General features: G+C 41.8%; 1 protein-coding gene across 1 annotated transcript; it reads left to right on the plus strand.

The window, feature by feature from the left end:
- Positions 1–3,506: 3,506 nt before the first annotated feature.
- On the plus strand, positions 3,507–17,773 carry LOC122967329 (mucin-6-like). Its single transcript, XM_044331918.1, has 5 exons — positions 3,507–4,252; positions 5,187–5,354; positions 9,570–9,694; positions 10,299–13,602; positions 15,243–17,773. The coding sequence occupies exons 1-5, from the start codon at positions 3,800–3,802 to the stop codon at positions 15,522–15,524; spliced, it is 4,332 nt and encodes a 1,443-aa protein (XP_044187853.1). The 5' UTR covers positions 3,507–3,799; the 3' UTR covers positions 15,525–17,773.
- Positions 17,774–18,607: the final 834 nt, after the last annotated feature.

Raw genomic sequence — 18,607 nt, forward strand, 5'->3', positions numbered from 1 at the left:
TAAAACAATTAGAAATCATTGTAAATTAACTGATGAGGCAATTGAGAAAAAAATGAATCAACAACTATACAATAATCAATTTATCGTTAAAGTCATCTATCAAGCAAAAATGTCTTTGCATTTTGTATTGTTGTTTGGATTAAACAAGCCATTTGCAGACATCACCTTTGGCTCTGAGTTTTCAGACATTTTATAGACTAATTAAATGAAAATCTATGATAAAATAATCATTAGACGACCAAACGTCACTGAAGGGCATTTCATGTTATAAAATAATTACGGTGATAACATTTCAATTAGCGTGTGACACTACACTAATTTTAAATATCTCTTGTATCTCATGTATATGCCAGGAGAGATGGATCTCCCTATCATGTAATTCTTGTGGTCATAAGAGGCATTTAGGTCTGAGAGTGTTTAAGCATGTGCAGCTGAACGACACCCGCGTACACAATACATGTCATTATGAATGATAACACTGTGTGCTCTGTCAGTCGAATGGTGCTATGTGAGGAATGCAGCGCTGCTTCTCTCACCAGGATGTCATGTTTGAAATGGAGCAGGAAACAGGGTGACATCTTATAACTCCTCCAGACTGCATCACTTCTCTTCTGTTTTCTTTCTCTCTTTTGTCTCCTCGTATTTTATTTTTTTTAACAAACCACTTTTTTCATTCCTCCTGACAGAGTCACCTCTGGCTTGCACATGACAGTAAATAAACCAACAGCATCCAGCAGGGGAGAAGAAGAAAGGACATGGTGAGGACTAAAAGGTGTACCAGGAATAGTTCTGCTGTTTTTAAAACTCCTGAGTCACTTTGAAGCATATGTGTGTGATAGATGAAAGTGTGTGTGTGGTTTGTTATGTATGAGACAGACCGACAACATTCATGTTGACATATTTGTGTCATAGAAATGAGACAGTATAAGAATATTCAACATCACTGATGCCGCCACAAAGCAAAAACATAGTGAAACGCATAGTGAAATGTAACAGATGACATCAAGAAAGTGAGATAGACAGAGACAAACGGGAGGATAACTGGAGTGGAGTTAAAGGATAGCAGAGCAAAGAGACAGGATAGAGGACAGAACGGTGAAGAGTGCAGGGATAACAGTAAGAGACCAAAAAAACCAAAAAACAAAGGAAGAAGCTGAATACTGATGAAAGATGGGGAAGGCAGGGTGTCAACTGTAAAAATGAGAGTGATAGTGAAAGAGCAAGCGGCGAGGGGAAGGTGTGCGAGCTGTGATATCACTGACATTCACACGTGTTAGAAGCAATTACAGTTGAACCAGTTTGACTGACTGATAGCTTCTGGCTGTTTAGGTCCTCACAGTGACAACGTGCAAACCAGCCAAAGACTTTATCAGATGTTTAGTTATGCATTGCCAATAAACAAGTCTATAAATCAAAGGTGAAATGGGCAGCCGTGGTGTTGTCAATGTCAAACATATAGTCAAAAGTCTCTTTTATGTTTTTAAGATATGATTTTTTTATGTGAAGCAACTCTGTGGCATTGTGTCAAATGTTTCTCATGTTTTTGTGAGCAATGCAATGGACCGTGGCGACAAATTTCTCCTTGGAGACAATAAAGTTTACTCTACTCTAGTTGATGTCATGAGTCAGCGGGATACCAGCTAGAGACTCACCCATAAGTCACTAAACAGGTAACCGCCACTGACAGCCAGCCAGAGGGAAAGATGGAAGTATTTAAGGGTTCCTCAGATAACGCTGGTCATGAAGGAGCCCGACCATTCACACCGAAATTGTATGTATGAAGGCCAGTTTGAGTAATATATCAATGAGCTTGAGGGTTTATAAGACGCTAAAACACTGTACTACACTTTTTACAGCATAGGATGTCTGTGAAGTTATCACAGCCACAATCATTTTATCCTGTGTCTCGATAACCACAGGGTAAACTGTGGAGTTACACCATTAAAACATAGTTACTGGAGGGCATAATGGTGGCCTGGTGGTTAAGACGTGTGCCATATACTGTATTGCAACTACAACGTCTATGGTTAGATTCCCAGCCAGGGATCTGTGTTGTATGCAAATCCCACTCTATCTCCCCTCATTTCCTGTCACCTGACTCATCAATGTGCCCTTGCGAGTATTTAAATATTTGCCAAATGACACTTCATTAAGTTGAGGCAGAAGTCGAGCCGGGATCAACATTTTTGCCTTTATGGTTCTGTCAACAGTGTCACATTGAAATGAGGAGACAGGGTTTTTTGATGCAGTGCTGTTTTTTTGTCTGTCTGAACACAAGTCACTGCTGTAACCCTTCTAGGAAATCTTTCTAGACAGTAAATCTGCACCTGTCATGTTAAATTCTAACACCAGAGTTCCTCACGCCAACCTAAACAGAATGGCTCATTTAACCCCTGTTCCCTCACACACACACACACACACACACACAACAGTGATCTACCCTCTAATTATTTGATTAGAACCGTGTTATACCTTCCCCTTTAAAAGGTTAAAGGTCACATTACAATGATCCTATGATACGCAAAACACGATTAAGAACAATGGGCTACATGTAATTCTTTCCAATTACTATCTGTATGTAACAGGTACAGTGAACTTAATGCAAATCAGTATATTCAAAAAAGATGTAGACACACTAAATGAGCAGAACACCTCACAGCCTTTAGTTTTGACTGTAATCTTGTAATGATTTTTTCTCTGGTCTTATGGATCATCTAATGACATGTAATTACATCAGACACAACTGCAAAGATCAAACCAGGTTGCACCACGTGACTGTAATCAACAGATAAAGTGAGGTGCAGAGGTCTAGGCTCTTTCCAAGTTCAAATAAGGTTGTTAAAACATGAAAGGTATATAACTGCCTTATGACCCGAAGCCATGTGTTTGATTTGGCTGATGTCCTTGCGAAGACTTGTTTAGTTTCCTTTCATTGTGAAGTGTTGCACAAATTTAACCATTTGGCAATTTCATTAAAGCTCTTACCCATAATGAGCATCACATCAGCTCATCAAAACAAACACTAAAGAGTTAAAATATTAGAGTCATGGTGTGATCTAAAATCTTGTACATGTTATGGTCTGTCAACTCCAGTTAATGTTTATTACATCCTATTAATCGCGCCCTAATCTCTCCATCTGGTTTTTTTTGCCTCTCTAAAAAGCAATTATGTGCATCATCTTTATCTTTTTACAGCACAGGCCTGGACTTTCCCATCCTGGCACGAGAGTGAAGAAACACGACAGAACAGGTAAAACAGCACCGCGCGGTTCAACTGATGGTTTTCGGCTGTCGTCTCCGCACGCTAATGATTTAATGAGGTTTTTAAACACACAAAGCATTTCTCCCTTCACACGCTCACACACACATATAGGATATGTTCCGATGGCCATGTGACAAAAGGTGTGCATGTTTCTATGTGTGTGTGTGTGTAGGTGAGTGGGTGTGTTTTGCCAGGGTCACACCTGTCTGGCTGTGCCGGCGGCGGGATGTTATTCATACTCCCTCGCGCTCTCTTGCAAGTCCTTTATTTGGTTGCGGGAATGATAATGGCCAGCTGTTAATGCGCCATGGCCGGTCACAGGAATTACAAGGCTGACCGAAGTAGGGGACAACGTGAAGTAATGTGTACTAAGTCTCGAGCCAAACTTCACCACTGTTTTGACCACAGAGGAGGAATTAGAGCGCTTTTATGCAACTTTCTTTACACAAAGTCAGGGGAAGTTTAGGAGACGAGCTGTCCAGTGAAACTTGGATTTTTAAAAGTTAAGTGTTAAGTTTTTTGGGGGGGGCTACAGCCATGGCTTTGTCCCAGATACAGTGTCTGGACGATAACCATGTGAACCCACGGACGCACGAGTCCAAACCGGAGTTCTTCTACAGTGAAGACCAGCGGCTCGCGCTGGAGGCTCTCCTTCGGGATGGTCGCACGGCTTTCGTTAAGTACCTGGAGGCTCGCGACCTGCGGGGCTTTCTCTCAGACCCGGAGCAGGAAAATCTGGTCGGTTCGGTGGAGCCCTATGACCCGGGCTCAGAGCTCTTCTCGGAGGGTGCAGAGGACAATGAAACCCCGCTGTCACAGCACTACTGGCCGGACTTGTCGGACACGTCCATCCCACAGATGGACCTGGGCTGGCCGGACAGCGAGGCTTACCGGGGGGTGACACGCACTACCGTGTACGCGCAACCACCGCTGGATGGTCAGGCGCACATTAAAGAGGTTGTCAGGAAAATGATTGCGCAGGCGCAAAAGGTAGGCTATGTTTGCCCTACAGGTGTTATTGGGAAATACCAAACCTTTAAATGCACTTTACAGGTTTTTAAAGCAATATCCAGTCTGCCTGTTTAAGCCAGAATTTAACCTAAATTGAAATGTCATCACTATTATCTCCCCACATAAAGCATACAGCCATACAAATGATAGGCCGAACTAATTATAGGCCCTATGAGGAGCTGAATAAATGTTAGGTATGTTGGTTTCCCATCATATTAAAAATCATTCTTGCCTCTAAATTTTGCCAGGTCCTTGTTTTTTTTTTTCTTTTTCTTTCTGTCCTTCTGTGCCCATTCAAAAGATTAACTGTATAATATTGACAGAGCGCTACCAAGAACAGGCATGGCTCTGTCAGTATGAGGTCAGAGTACAGACTGCTGACCAAATGAGACAATCAAGAGTAAAGTGCAACATGATTAAACTGCTTTATCAGTGACTAAAGGAAGCGCCTCACACTAACCGGCAGCAACGTGTGCGTTATGCTGGACATTTGCATTACTGCCAGGGTGCATATGTGTGTGTCTGTTCATGCAGCTCATCTGCCAAAAGTTTATAACATGTTTTATTTCTCAGCAGATATATGTGTCATTCCTGTCCAATCATTCATATCCATATCATGTCTTCAGCATTTTCCTTTGCAATGGAAAACTTGTGTGATCATATTTTACTGAAACCCGTAGAACAACTTGAATCTTCTTTGTTTTGGAAGAAGAGGGTAAACACTCTAATGTTTACATGTGCAAGTATACTGACAGAGACCTAAAGCCTGAGGCTTGATCCTGCTGCATTGTAATGAGGTGGCTGTGTGCACTGCTGTGCATGCTTAAATGAAATGTGTGTGCATCTGTATTTCCCATATGTGTGATCTAAGTTGTGTGTATCTGTGTTTGTGTGTGTGTGTGTGTTTTTTCAGGTCATAGCAGTGGTGATGGATGTCTTCACTGATATTGACATCTTCAGAGATTTGATAGATGCTGGTTTCAGGAGGAGGGTTTCTGTCTACATCCTGTTGGAACGCACAACGCTACCTCATTTCCTGTCCATGTGTCAGAGGGCCAACTTGCACCCCGGACACCTCAAGGTAATTTCTATGTTTATTTTGTACAAGTAAAAAACTGCGACCTGATGGTTACAATAAAGAAAGGGTCAAGGGGTCTAAAAACATTCATAACAACAGTCATCCTCTGGGGATCATCCTAAATATCATGGCAATCTGGTCAATAGTTGCTCAGACATTTTGCTTTAGACCAAACTGTTGGACAGACTGACCAACCAATATTGCCACCATTGCAATAATAGTTCATGTTAACCAGAATAATAAGCAAGACAGATTATTCATTATCAACTTTGTAAGGATCAATTGTTGTAGTTGGGGAATTCCTAGATGTTCAGAAATGGCCAGATTGAAACATATCAAGTTGCTTACACATTATCTTTTGAAAGTGTGACAAGCAATTGAATTTGTCAAGAGATTACTTGGATAAGTGAAAGCGCATGCCAACCCCACCTTTCTCTCGCTCTCTTACACACACACACACACACACACACACACACACACACACACACACACACACACACACACACACACACACACCGTAGTTCAAACAACCAGCAAACCTGTCTAGTTGGCACTGTACCACTGATGATTCTTTCACCTTGTTGAGTCTACCTTGGGTGTTTTAGTTCACAATTGGCTGGTACCCATGAAAAACAGAAGCTAAAAAACAGATTGTTCTTGTTTGGACATGTGAAAATGAGTTACAGGCAAAATCTACTTTGACTCCAGTGAATTGTATTGTTGAGACGATAATTCTTTCAATCGAACTGCCAATTCATACAACATGATTGTTTTGATTCAAGTCAGCCAAAGTGAACATACTTAGATGAGGTGTGATTATTTCCCAATAACAGCAGAAGACCACAAATGGTTAGCACATTATACTACCACTTACTTGCTTCTGTGAGTTTTTTCTCTTTGCTCTGGGGAGATTTAGAAAATCGTGCATGGCTTAGAAACAGGGTTGGAGAATTTCCACAAAGGCTCCGTATGTGCGTATGTGATCAAAGTAGTATTTACTTTATAGATATATAAAGGCCGGTATTTGGAAGGCACACTGAAGATGCAGCATTTAGTAGAAAAGGATCGGTTTCAAAAGATCTTGATAGAAACACACACATGAATACAGAATCTGTATCTGTATGGAAACAGATACTGTACATAGGTATAGAAACACAAACACAGCACAGGCACACACGCATTTTCATGTAACATGCACACAAACTCCCCTCTGCCAGCTTATGCCTTGGAGGAACTAAAGGGAAACACAAAAGCAGTAGCAGTCTGACAGAGTTTCAGTACCATCTGGATCTGGATTATAAGCAAAACAGCAGAAAATGCCACAGTCTCATGTGGCTGTTTGTGCTTCAAAAACATAAACATATGTTTATATGGCACATGAGAGTTACACATGACAAGTGAACGAGGCTGTTTTAGTTTAGCAAGTTGGCTGTTTCTTATACATGATATATTCTCAGGGTGTCTGTCTACATTTTGTTGCTTTTTACTGACATTCTTAAGGATGTCTCGATCCTTTTTTTTCCCCTCCAGTGCAAGTTTTTATCACACAAAGTGCATTCCTGCCTACAGAAATACAGCTGCATGGTGCACATTAAGCCTGAGGTTGGCCTACATTTAAATTTGTCAAATTTTTAATGGCAGAACAGCTCTGCATAGTTTCCTATTTTGTGCAGTATGCTACAATGTTTGCCACTGAGTGCAGATGTGTTGTCACAGAAAGGTTTTAGCGTCAACAGCATCACAGGTGTACCACTCAGGCATAGCACACCTGACAAATGTTAGAAAAATACAAAGTAGCCAGGGATTTTTTCACCCAAAGTGGCTCTGCTTGCATCGCTTGCTGACGCTCTTGGTATAATTTTATGTATTCGTATCTCAGTCATATATTGTATGTGTCTCTGCTGAATCCTACGCTGCTGCTCCAATTCATTAGCGAACAGCCTTCAGGAGCAGAGCCTGTTCTACTCAAGAAAAGTGTTTAACCATTTAAAGTATAGATGGTCCTGTATCCTTCAATGTAAGTCTCTGAAAGAAACTTATCGCTGTGGTTTCTACATGGCATCCCCAGTGAGTGTGATAGCTCAGGGGACGACTATACGAGTGGCAGTTATGACCAGAAACAGTGAGGAGCGGGATAATCTCCAAAAGTGACAGGTCTGTCCTGGAGCAGAGCCTGGGCTGCAGAATGAGAGGACTGCTGGCAGAAAGAGGAAAAGACAGGTGTGACAGCTTGATGACAGGGTTTTTTTTTCTTGTAAGTGACAAGAGGGAGTAGGTGGAGGAGTGAAAAGACAGGATGGGAGGAGAAGCAGATGAGTGGTGAGATGAGTTGACGTAGGCGAAGAGGTGCCAGATTCTTCTCACTCTTTAGTTGTCTAGGGAGGTTGCTGGATATGTAACAGCCCTATTACAATGACCCTTCACACTGTTAGACGTGCACTCAGAGCTTGGTTAAGTATATTTGAGAAATGTCTCAGTTATTTGGATGTTCTTCACTGTGATAGCTTCATTGTGATTACAGCTCGTAAGATGGTTGTGTTTATACACTATTGGAACAGCTAGGGGCTCATCATCCACACCTTAAGGGCTGAAAGCACACACAGAGAAATGCAGTTTGCTGATTTAATCTGCCAGTAAACCAAAGGAATGCACTCAGGGAACAAGAAAGTGAAGGGTGGGACCGTAGAGGGAGGAAAACAAGTGTTTCTACTATGAGACAAACCATGCTTGCCAGGAATAATCTGCTGCATCAAGATAACTGGTTCTAAAATTCTTTGGCTGCATCCCAGTATAGGAGCTGAGCTACCCAACAGAGGGCCCACCAAGTTGTGTCCGTCAGAGGAGCTGAAGACCAGGTTGAACCTGTGCTCCTCCCCACAATAAATGGTTTTGGTGTAAACTCACAAAACCAATATGATTTTGTGTCTACATGGCCCCTAGTCAAATCATTAAGTGAAACCTTTGTAGTTTATCCCCAAATAGTGACTGCCAAACTGCCAAACAATGTACCAGGTTGATTGTAAATAAAGCCATATAAATATGATTTATCTGTAACACTCTTTAATTACTGCAACCAGACTGCTACTGAGAACAAACGGTGGAGTTTATGGCCATTATTTACCGCATACAGGGCTGCTCTGTGTGCCAGCAACATAATCCAAACACAAAACACAATCATCACATAGTGTTTCCAGAGGAAGTGTTCAGCTCAAGGTACCGGTCATGTGTAATCTCTTATCTGAAATGTTATTACAGTGTTTTATGACTACAAAACCACATACTGCACCTCCCTTTTATTATCATGGATGTTTTCAGTTTTAGTTCCATTTTAACAATGCCACCTATTGTATATAGTGCTGTACAGCTATATACTCACAACTGTCAGAGAATGACACACACAGATATACAAACAAAGAAATAGCAAATACTCCTAATATATATCTCAAATAGCAAAGAATTATCGCAAAGTATATCTAAATTCTTAATTATTTTACATTATACCACATTGTGTGATCTATCAGACAAACATGAGCAGAACAGGCAAGCGCCTATGTGGCCTACTATGTGAAATACAGCACTTAAATCAAGTCACAGCAAGACGAGATTAAATCAGTATCCATGTTATTGGTTGTGCAAAATTGAGTTGGCTGTGGTGTGTGTAATTGCTCGGCAGTTTGAAAATGTGCAGTGAACTGCTTAGATTAAGGGCAGCAAGTGGAACACTGCTATAGCCTATGGATGGCTATAGGGCTTTGATCAAAAAACATCCTAACATGCAGTTGGGATTTACATGTTAAGACTAGAGTTTGTTTCAACTTTCATGTTATTCGGTTAGACATGCCTAACACACATGATTTAGATCATGCCGTTAACCATGCATTGCTAGCTGTGGCCTCTCAGTAGTGCTGATAAGCGCACGCACAGGCCCATGGAGTGCCCCTGCCTTATATACATACACCTTGACCATCAATCAGCCAATAAATATTCAAAGAGGAAGATAAGGTCATCTCATAATATAATTAAAAATTATTTTCATTCTTTTTCTACTTGACAGCAGATGCTATAAATATTTGTTGTGATCATAATTTCATGTTTATTTTGCTCTCTTCTTGACTTAAAATATTGAATGCCACAATGTTACATGGAAGTAGAAGAGTTTAGTTCTGAATCTGGAGGAGGTATGTACCTATACTCTTTGTGTGTGTGTTTGTGTCACAGCACCTTCGTGTACGCTGCACAGATGGAGCAGAGTTCTACACTCGATCCTGCACTAAGGTCAGAGGGCGAATGGGACACAGGTTCATGTTCATCGACGGAGACAAAGCTGTGTCTGGCTCGTACAGGTCAGTGTACTTTATGCGTGTGTTTGTCAGTAAGAGTGTGAGGAAGGGATAAAGTAAGAAAGACAGTGACTGAAAGAGACAGATTATCTCTGTCTGCTCCACCTCTCTTTGTTTTTACGAGTGTGGCATGTAGAGATATGAATAAAGAATGCACTGTGTCTATAAATGTTCAGTGGCCTTCTCTACATACTTGACAAACAGGTTGCAAATGTATCATGTACAAGAGAAATAAATGCAGTTACAGTATAGTCCCAGAGTAGCTGAACAATGACGCACATACTTTTGGCTCTGCACTTCAGGTTAAAGCTTTAATTTGAGGGTGTTTACATCAGACATACCTTTTGTCCAATGTCCAATTTTAGAGGACAGAAAGTAACTGGACAAATAAATATTAAATCAAAAAATAAAGTTATCATGTTTCATATTGGGTTGCAAAACCTTTGCGGTCAGTGACTGGCTGAAGTCTACGATCTTGGCATTTCAAAAACCCATGAAGCTAATAGTCAGCGCTTTAACGTCATGGTTCAGTTTACTTGGCAGTGTTTATTTTGTAACGTCTAATTTAAAGCGGTCTAACTTTTTTTACTTTCTTTGTTTTCTGTAGTTTCACCTGGATGTCATCACGGTTGGACAGAAATCTTATCACTGTGATTACAGGCCAGGCGGTGGAGGCCTTTGACCGACTGTTTCGCTTCCTTTACATGAGCTCTAGCTCTGTTGACCTTCGGCAGGTTGCCACGGAGCCTGAACCTGAGCCGGAGCCCGTACCTCAGCCAGTCACTGCCGCCCCTCCTTCTGCTGAGATTGCTAGGAAACTGTACAACCCCAAATATGCCCTGGTTGCTGTAGGCAACCCCAGCGCCAGCCCTACCCCTTCTACTGGCCACAACAGCCCTAAAGAGTCCCAAGAAACCAAGAAGAAGGGGCAGAGGGGGGCTATTAAAGAAGCTATACAGGAAGCTCCTCCCCTCCACCCTGGACTTACCAATCTCGAGAAGGCATGTTTGATCTCATACTTGCCAACCTGGCCAGAGCCTGACCCCCCCAGTGACGTAATTGGGTTCATTAACATTCGGGATACCAGCAAACCGATTCAAGTCGGCCTGCAGCGCTCGCAGATGTTTGAAACCAGTCAAGCGATCAGGTTTAGCAGTCCGCTCAGTATGCCCAAGGAAACCCTGCCAGAGGTCGCCAAGCTGAGGCAGCCTACTAAACATGAGGAGATGAATAAACCCCAGCCAACACCAGAAACAAACAAAGTTGAGGAGCCTGTAATAGATGGACCGCAGGCAACAAAGCTCAAAACTAAAGCAGAGGAATCTGAACAGAAATCTACTGCATCTGAACTAAAGTCTGAACCTGTCAAAGGTGAGTCTCTCAACACTGAGACACACAGTCTGCATTCAAACACACCCCCCAGCCAAGATGCAGAACACCTCAGTACACCTCACATCAACACACACACACCTCAATCCAGCAACAAGGAGCCCACTCCTAACACTGAGAGGCCTTCACAAACTGTTACCACAAACAGTCCTAAGCCAGACTCCCTACCTGAATCAAACACTAATAAAGAAGCACAAACTAGTTTAAACACACAGAGCACTGTTGTAGACAGGACTCACACCCAGGAGTCAGAATGTACACAAACCTCTAAACTGAGTAGCCCCACTGACTTGAACTCAAATGCAAAAGAACACACACAAACAAAGGCAGTGCTGCCACATACAGATTCACACACACAAGCTTATCACACACAGTCACAAAGCTCCTCTGAAATTGCTCCTCACAGGCAAACTCCCGCCGTCCACGGCCATATTTCTTCTTCCTCAGCTGCTGCCGTGCACTCTCAGTCTGTCAGTTCCACCTCCATTTCTGAAAATAACCACATCCCCATTACTACAGTGCACTCAAGCATGGCTACCAATCCCTGCACTCCTTTGCCCTCCATCAACTCCACTTCGTCCCTTCTTCCTCCTCTTACCTCTTCTTCTACAACTCCCCTTCCTCCCCTTTCTTCTTCTTCCCCTCCTATCCCCAAACCTCGCACTGTCCAGCTGGTTATCAAAGATGGCAGTAATGGCCTGGACCTGCCAAAGATCAGTATTGTTAAGAGGCCTGAAAGCCTGGCAAGCATAGGGCCGCAAGTGGCCCACAGTGAGCCCGCAGAAGAGACTGTGGTGCAGACACCAGCAGAAAAAGAGCCAGAGACTGTCCTGGAAATGCAGAAAAACAGTGGTAGCACAACAAGAGCACACAAAGATGATGAGAAAGCAGGAAATCCCAGAGAAACTGAACAGCAGAAACAATGTGAAACTTCTCCAGAAAAAAAAGTTGAGGAAGCAGTTGGATTAAATAATGACAGAGCAGAAACCCAAACAGTGGCTGGAACCAAACTACAAACCCAGTCAGATGTTTTGATTATTGGTGCACCAAAGGCAGACAGTGTGAATATTCAAGAAATGATTCCAAGAGAAGTCGAGCCCAAGACTTTGATGTCAACAGACTGCAATATAACCTCAGAGAAGCCAGAGACAGACTGTGTAGCCACAGCACAGACAGAAATCAAGGCTATGGCAAAACCCCTGACTGGCTGTGAGCTTGCTAACATGCCAAATGAAAAAAGTGAGAATGTGACACAATGTAAAACGTACCTTGCAAGAGCAAATGAACCTCAGAGAATATCACATTGTGAATTGAATCCACCGGATGTGGGTGTATTGGAGATTGTGGACTCTTTAAAAGCTCCAACAGACAGTCCTGTTTCCACCACACATAACACACATGTATCCGAAGACAGCACGGATAGCAGATCTGCTGCAGACACACACGGTCAGCAAGGTAATCCAAATGTCACACTAGAACCTTTTGCAGACGGTATGCCAGGTACCACAATGAATAATACACCGGGCACCTCTCAAGAACCCCAAGAAACATCCATAGTACGGGGAAGCACACACACACCTGAGAAATCCCTGCAATTACGTCTGTACGACAGGTCTGTGCCAGACTTGCGGTCACCCACTACTCTCGTACGTTCTCCAACTCCTGACGGATATCTGCCGTGCACGCCCACCTCAGACTCACTAACGAACACTCAGGATTTGCGGCCCTACACTCCAGACTTTCGAACACCTACACCTGACGGGTATTTCTCATTGAGGGAGGACTCCACTCCCTCCCCCACCTCGGAAGAGTATTACGAATGTAGCGACTCTCCCTTCCATGACCCTGTTTTTGACCGAGCAGCTATTCACAGCCATGGGGCGACAGAGGATCTTGTTAAAAGCAAACAAACAAATGCTATCACCTCTGCCAATAGTCCTGCATCCATAAATTATACCGATCGTGCTTCTACGCCAGGCCCTACAGACAGGAATACTTGTCGCAGTGAAACAGAGAGTTTATCTGGGGTTGCTAGTGTCTCCCCTTCTTCTTCTTCACCTCAGAAAAATGTTACATTGAGGGGGGAGGGGGGAACTGCAAATGACGAAAACATCAGAAAGCAGGATGAAAAGGGGAGTCTGGCAGAGAGGAGTAACAGGACAGAGCAAGATTCTCAAGTGACAGAGAGGAGAGCCAGCGGGGAAGCTAAGAAAACAGCAGGCCGTTTGAAACAAAGTAAAGATTCGACACAGACAGTAGAAAAAGAGAAGGAGGCTCAACTCCAAGCCCTGAAGAAAAAGAGGACGCTGAACAAATCAGCAGCAGAGACAGTGGTCGACAGAGGACTGACTGCAGGAGAATCAACCAATAAGGGAACAGAGCCAAAGCGATTGTCCACACATGACCTTAAACCAGAGAAAGTCTCCTCCGAGGGAGAGGGATCCGACAAAGTGGCTCCAGGACTCAGCAGCGTGGAGAGGAAAGACAGGCCCCAGTCAACCAAAGAGGCTGAGGGGCAGAAGGTATGAACAGTAAGACAGCAGATGTTTTCATCTTTATATCCAAAATTACTCCTCACATGGCACAAAATGATTGACAGTTAAAACCATAATGTAGGATAATCAAACCAAAATAATTTCTACTTTTTAATTTTCCAACCACTTTGCAGTATTCTGTTCAAGGTACATGAGTGAGTTTATCCACTTCTTGAAAGACCATTACAACCTCATTTCATGAAAAGTAATATCAAACTGAGTTAAAGGGAGAAATTGTGTTTTAGTTAATATTAATATTAATGTTGGTTATGTTAAAAGTTTCATCATTCAGCATTTTTTAAACTGAAGCTTAAACATTTTCCACATTAAACCTACAGACATTGTAAATATGTTTTATCTTGTTGCTGGCAGTGAAAATGAACGTGAATGTAAAATTTACTGGAACGATGAAATTAGTTCTGACACACTGCATAGCAGAAAATGAATGAATTAATTCATAATTAATTCTGGTATTTCACCACACTCTACCAAACCCAAAGGGTGTTATAACATTCATTTTAGTTTTAAAAATGATGGACTTTAGCTTTAATGGAACTTTTTCTAATTTGCACATTTTTTAGTAAAATGAACTATAAAAGTTTACATGACACAAGTGACAAGTTTGATGCATGTTGTATGTCTTTTAAACCTCTTAAAGCTCAAGTCAAATCAATTTTATTTGTGTAGCCCAATATCACAAATCACAAATTTGCCTCAGGGGGCTTTACAATCTGTACAGCAATACAACATCCCCTGTCCTTAGACCCTACTACACTTTGCTTCACTGTGTTAACCCCAAATTAGCTGTGTGACAGACTAATGCAACACATATATTAACAATACAATATTAGCAGAGGGTTGGTACAAAATTAAATTACCTTGCTGCAAGATTTCAGATGCTGAAGTCTCACTGAGGTGTTACTCTTTAAATTTGTGTCAAAGTCAGTTTGTGTGTCTTTAAATGTGCTTTTGTACATGCAGCTCAGAAGTAAATGAAGTGTGTGCAGTGTGATTATCTATCTATGTGTGTGCGTGTGTGCGTCTAGGTCTGTTGAGTATGCACCAGCCGAGCATCACTAAGTTGAAACACACGACACTTGTTCATTATTGAACAAGGCGACTGTGTGTGAATTGAAATGACATACTTTTAATGAAGTGCACACTGATACAATATTAATGAATCGGTTTAAAGATTGATAGTTTCACATTTATTGCCGCAGTTTAACTCACTCACTGTTGACCTGAGTCCGTTGCTTTTTATCTAACAATAGTCTGTTCAAGTCAGTGAGGTGTTGTTGGCGTGTTTTACCTCAGTTCAGTCATGTAATATTAACAAAAGGGACAATAAAGCAGATCTCACATTTGCACTGAAGTACCACTCTTTTCCATTTGCAACAATGCTGTTATGTCCCTCGGCACTGCATTTGTGAGTGTAAAAATTTTACACTGCATTCTCTTCTCTTCTCTTCTCTTCTCTTCTCTTCTCTTCTCTTCTCTTCTCTTCTCTTCTCTTCTCTTCTCTTCTCTTCTCTTCTCTCCTCTCCTCTCCTCTCCTCTCCTCTCCTCTCCTCTCCTCTCCTCTCCTCTCCTCTCCTCTCCTCTCCTCCTCTTCTCTTCTCCTCTCCCAGCCTTTGCATACTCCTGTCAAGCCTCTTCGAGCGCACCAGCAGCAGCAGGACAGCGGAGCATCCTCCTCTCCCCGACCAGCTCAGCCATCCAGACGCCTCTCAGCCACCCAGGCTTCGGGGCGTCGTCCTAGGGCAAGCCGTCCACTGAACCAGGCAAAAAGTAACGCGGTCAACGGTAGTTTACAGGTCATAGATGATACCTCATCTCCTAGCAGACCACCATCCAGACCACCCCCTCCTCTGGCGGCTGCCCTGAAGCAGGCCAAGGCCTCCCACAGTTAACAGACCCCCTTTCTCAACAGCCTCCAGCAGTGCAGGACAGGGCGCAGAACCAACATCCTCACCCAAAATCCCATGCCTCCCTTCGCCAAACACAGTCAACCATGCAGCAGAAGATTGATCCTCTTCCCCAGAACCAGACAGTATCAGTGCAGGAAGCTTACGGCCAGGAGGATGGAAAAGCACCATTTAGCTTCACCTTCAGCAGGTTGTACAACATCAAAGGCCTGAAGGACAAGATGAGCAAGCTGCCAGCACAAAGCAAGAGAAGCAGCAACAGCTCACCAGTTAAGGGACGCGAGGGCACAAGCTAGTTTGGTACCTTCAGTCATCCTGGAAACAATTTATATGCTACTGTAACTAGGAATAGTTTGACATCTGACTTTGCTTTTCCCCATCTTCTTCTCCCAGGAGGAACATCTTGCTCACAGAGTCAGTGAATGTCTGAACTTTAAACTTCTGTTTGACCTTTTGCTTTTGACCTGCTCCCGTCTCGTCTGATGTAGGGAGCACTTAACGTTGTTTTCCATATGGTCGTGTCCTGTAGGAAACCACATAAGACATCAGATAGATATTTTTCTTTTGTTCTTTCTCTCTCGTCTCATTTCTAGAGGTGGTTTTAAAAGATTTATATTCAAATGGCTGCATCTCAAACTGTTAAAATTCTTTTCACATTCAGCATTCAGCTGCCTGAGTAGTTGAGTTTTGTCCTTTAATGGGGTCATGACCTCTGAAGTCTCTCTAAAGACATTAGGAATTGAACCATAGCATCCTCTCATGAATTATATATTGAAACTCAGGCACCACCAAAAGTCACTTGGCCTTGGTGGCCAAGAACATTTTGTAAAGCATGTATAACTTTTACATTAGGTGATACTAACTGTGTATACATATACTGTAGATCAAGCAAAAGCATTTGTTTCCTGGATTAACTTGTGATTTATTCTTAGTGAACTGTTTGACTAAATCAACCACTTCCTCTTGTTTTAACAGCACTGGGACTTTCCTCAGTCTTTACTCTGCAGGAGTTTGTTTTAACTTTCTTTGTCATTTTACTCAGAAAGCTAACAGATGTGGGAGTTTCTCACAGTGTTGTATCTCAAGGTGGTGCCATGTGCATTTGAATTCAGCATAATTCATCAGTTCTTCCACTTTACTGGGATGACTGTCATTCCTGAAAATGCACATTAAAAAAGAAAGATTGAAATAGGCACTATCACCACCACTATTTCCATAGCATGGCAATGTTCACACATATTTACAGAAGCATTTTTCGTGACAACTGAACAATGAAACGTTTTTTTTCAGCAATTTACTCGTTACTGCCACCACTTTACATTCGTAGAGTGAACAAATATATATACATGTTCAAATGGCTAGCCTCATGACAGGTAAACACAAATAAAAAGATAACAGTTTATATTGTGTTTATATGAGACAAATGGGAGTTTTCATTCCACATTTGTATTACAACAAAACACGTTTTTTCTCATCTGAGCATCTGTATATTGTAAAAGGGTGTATAATATGGAATATGGTAAAAAAAAAAAAAAAAACTGATGAAAAACTGATTGTTTTTTGATTTCTCAGACCTTTATTTTGGCTATTTTGTAATCTTCCACTGTTATGCTGTACATTGAAAGACTAAAGGAGTCAGGTTATTGATTTATTCTTTGTTTACACAAAATCCCATTTACATTCAAAATGCTTCTGCCTGGAAAACAAAGTCACAGCAGCTGTGCCCAAACAAAGCATAAGTTATCTGCAGACTAGCACAATAAACGGCTTACAGGACGGACTTGTTACTCTGAAGACATATACAGATGTCCTGCAGATTATAAAACAGTGTACAAGACAATGCCCTTGAATTTCTCAGAGGGAAAGTGGGCAGAGTTGCTGTTTGTAGGACAAATAAACTCATTGATGACATCTATGAAATGGCTGCTAATTCATTACAGAAAAGTTGAACCTAATCATATGTTGTCAGACAGTAAAAAGAAATGATTTACAAAGTTGCAAACAAGAAAAGTTCCAATCTGTCATGTTGCTGTGGGAGACTGTGAATTTGAGGATTTTCTGAGTGTTTGTTTGTGTGTTTACTTGCAGTTTTATTTGACTTCTGTGCTTGCATACATTTTGTTTTGGGGTAGATTTCCCAATCTGTTCCTAAGGGAAGTATCAGATGAGAAATGTTTTTGTCAGTGCAAAGTATGATGAGTTCAATGCTTTTTTTTTAATAAACTCTAGATTATGGATGACTGCCCTTTGGAGCTCTGAAAGGCTGCTCTGCACGCCAGCTGAGATATATACAACTTGACATCATGCAAGCCTCAGAGCAGAAGAAGAGAGGAAGCGCTAAACATCTGATAGTTTTATCTCTGTGTATTTCTTCAAGTTTCAGTCCTGTCAAGAAACTCAGAAATAAGCGAGCAGAGGCACTGTACATTCCCATGATGCCTCTGTGCTTTTGGAAGCTCTGGTTCTTTTTTCAATGCACATTGCAATTCTGCAAATATCAGCTGTAATCCATGTCAGACGCAGCTGTGAATTGTCACACAATTTCCATCAGTAAATAGTACATTCAAGATGATCCCAAAGGACATTTTTATCAAATGTTACCTAATATTCAGAAATTCGCAACCGAGGTGGGATGATTTATAGTTTACATTCACAGTTTGTGCGAAACAACAGGCAGGTTTTCTTTAAAGTTGTCTTTCTGTACTGTTCAAGATAACAGCATACAAGCAGTGACAAGTGATATCTCATGACAACTGATTGAGTCACCTACATTTGCGTGTTAAGGTAACAAAAGGGTAAGAGCGATCTCTTTATTGCAGGGTAGGATAAACACACAGACACACACAGACATACTGTAGATGCACACAGTGACCTTCTCACACTGCTTATTATTTCTGATGTCAGTCCCGTGAGAACACGTCAGTGTGACTCATTGACTTTCTCCACACATTTGAATATTAATTTAAACCTGTTTTACTACTCAACAAGAAATAGAACCCCAAATAGACCAAAAAAATTGCAAAAGTTATATTTTTATCATATATTTGGCATATGCCAAACAATTATAA

This window comes from Thunnus albacares, chromosome 17, assembly GCF_914725855.1.
Source record: "Thunnus albacares chromosome 17, fThuAlb1.1, whole genome shotgun sequence".
NCBI lineage: Eukaryota > Metazoa > Chordata > Actinopteri > Scombriformes > Scombridae > Thunnus > Thunnus albacares.

Coding starts and splice junctions, on each gene's coding strand:
- LOC122967329 (XM_044331918.1), top strand. CDS start 3,800: ATGGCTTTGTCCCAGATACAGTGTCTGGACGATAACCATGTGAACCCA. Junction 4,253..5,186: donor TGATTGCGCAGGCGCAAAAG/GTAGGCTATGTT, acceptor GTGTTTTTTCAG/GTCATAGCAGTGGTGATGGA. Junction 13,603..15,242: donor AAGAGGCTGAGGGGCAGAAG/GTATGAACAGTA, acceptor CTCCTCTCCCAG/CCTTTGCATACTCCTGTCAA.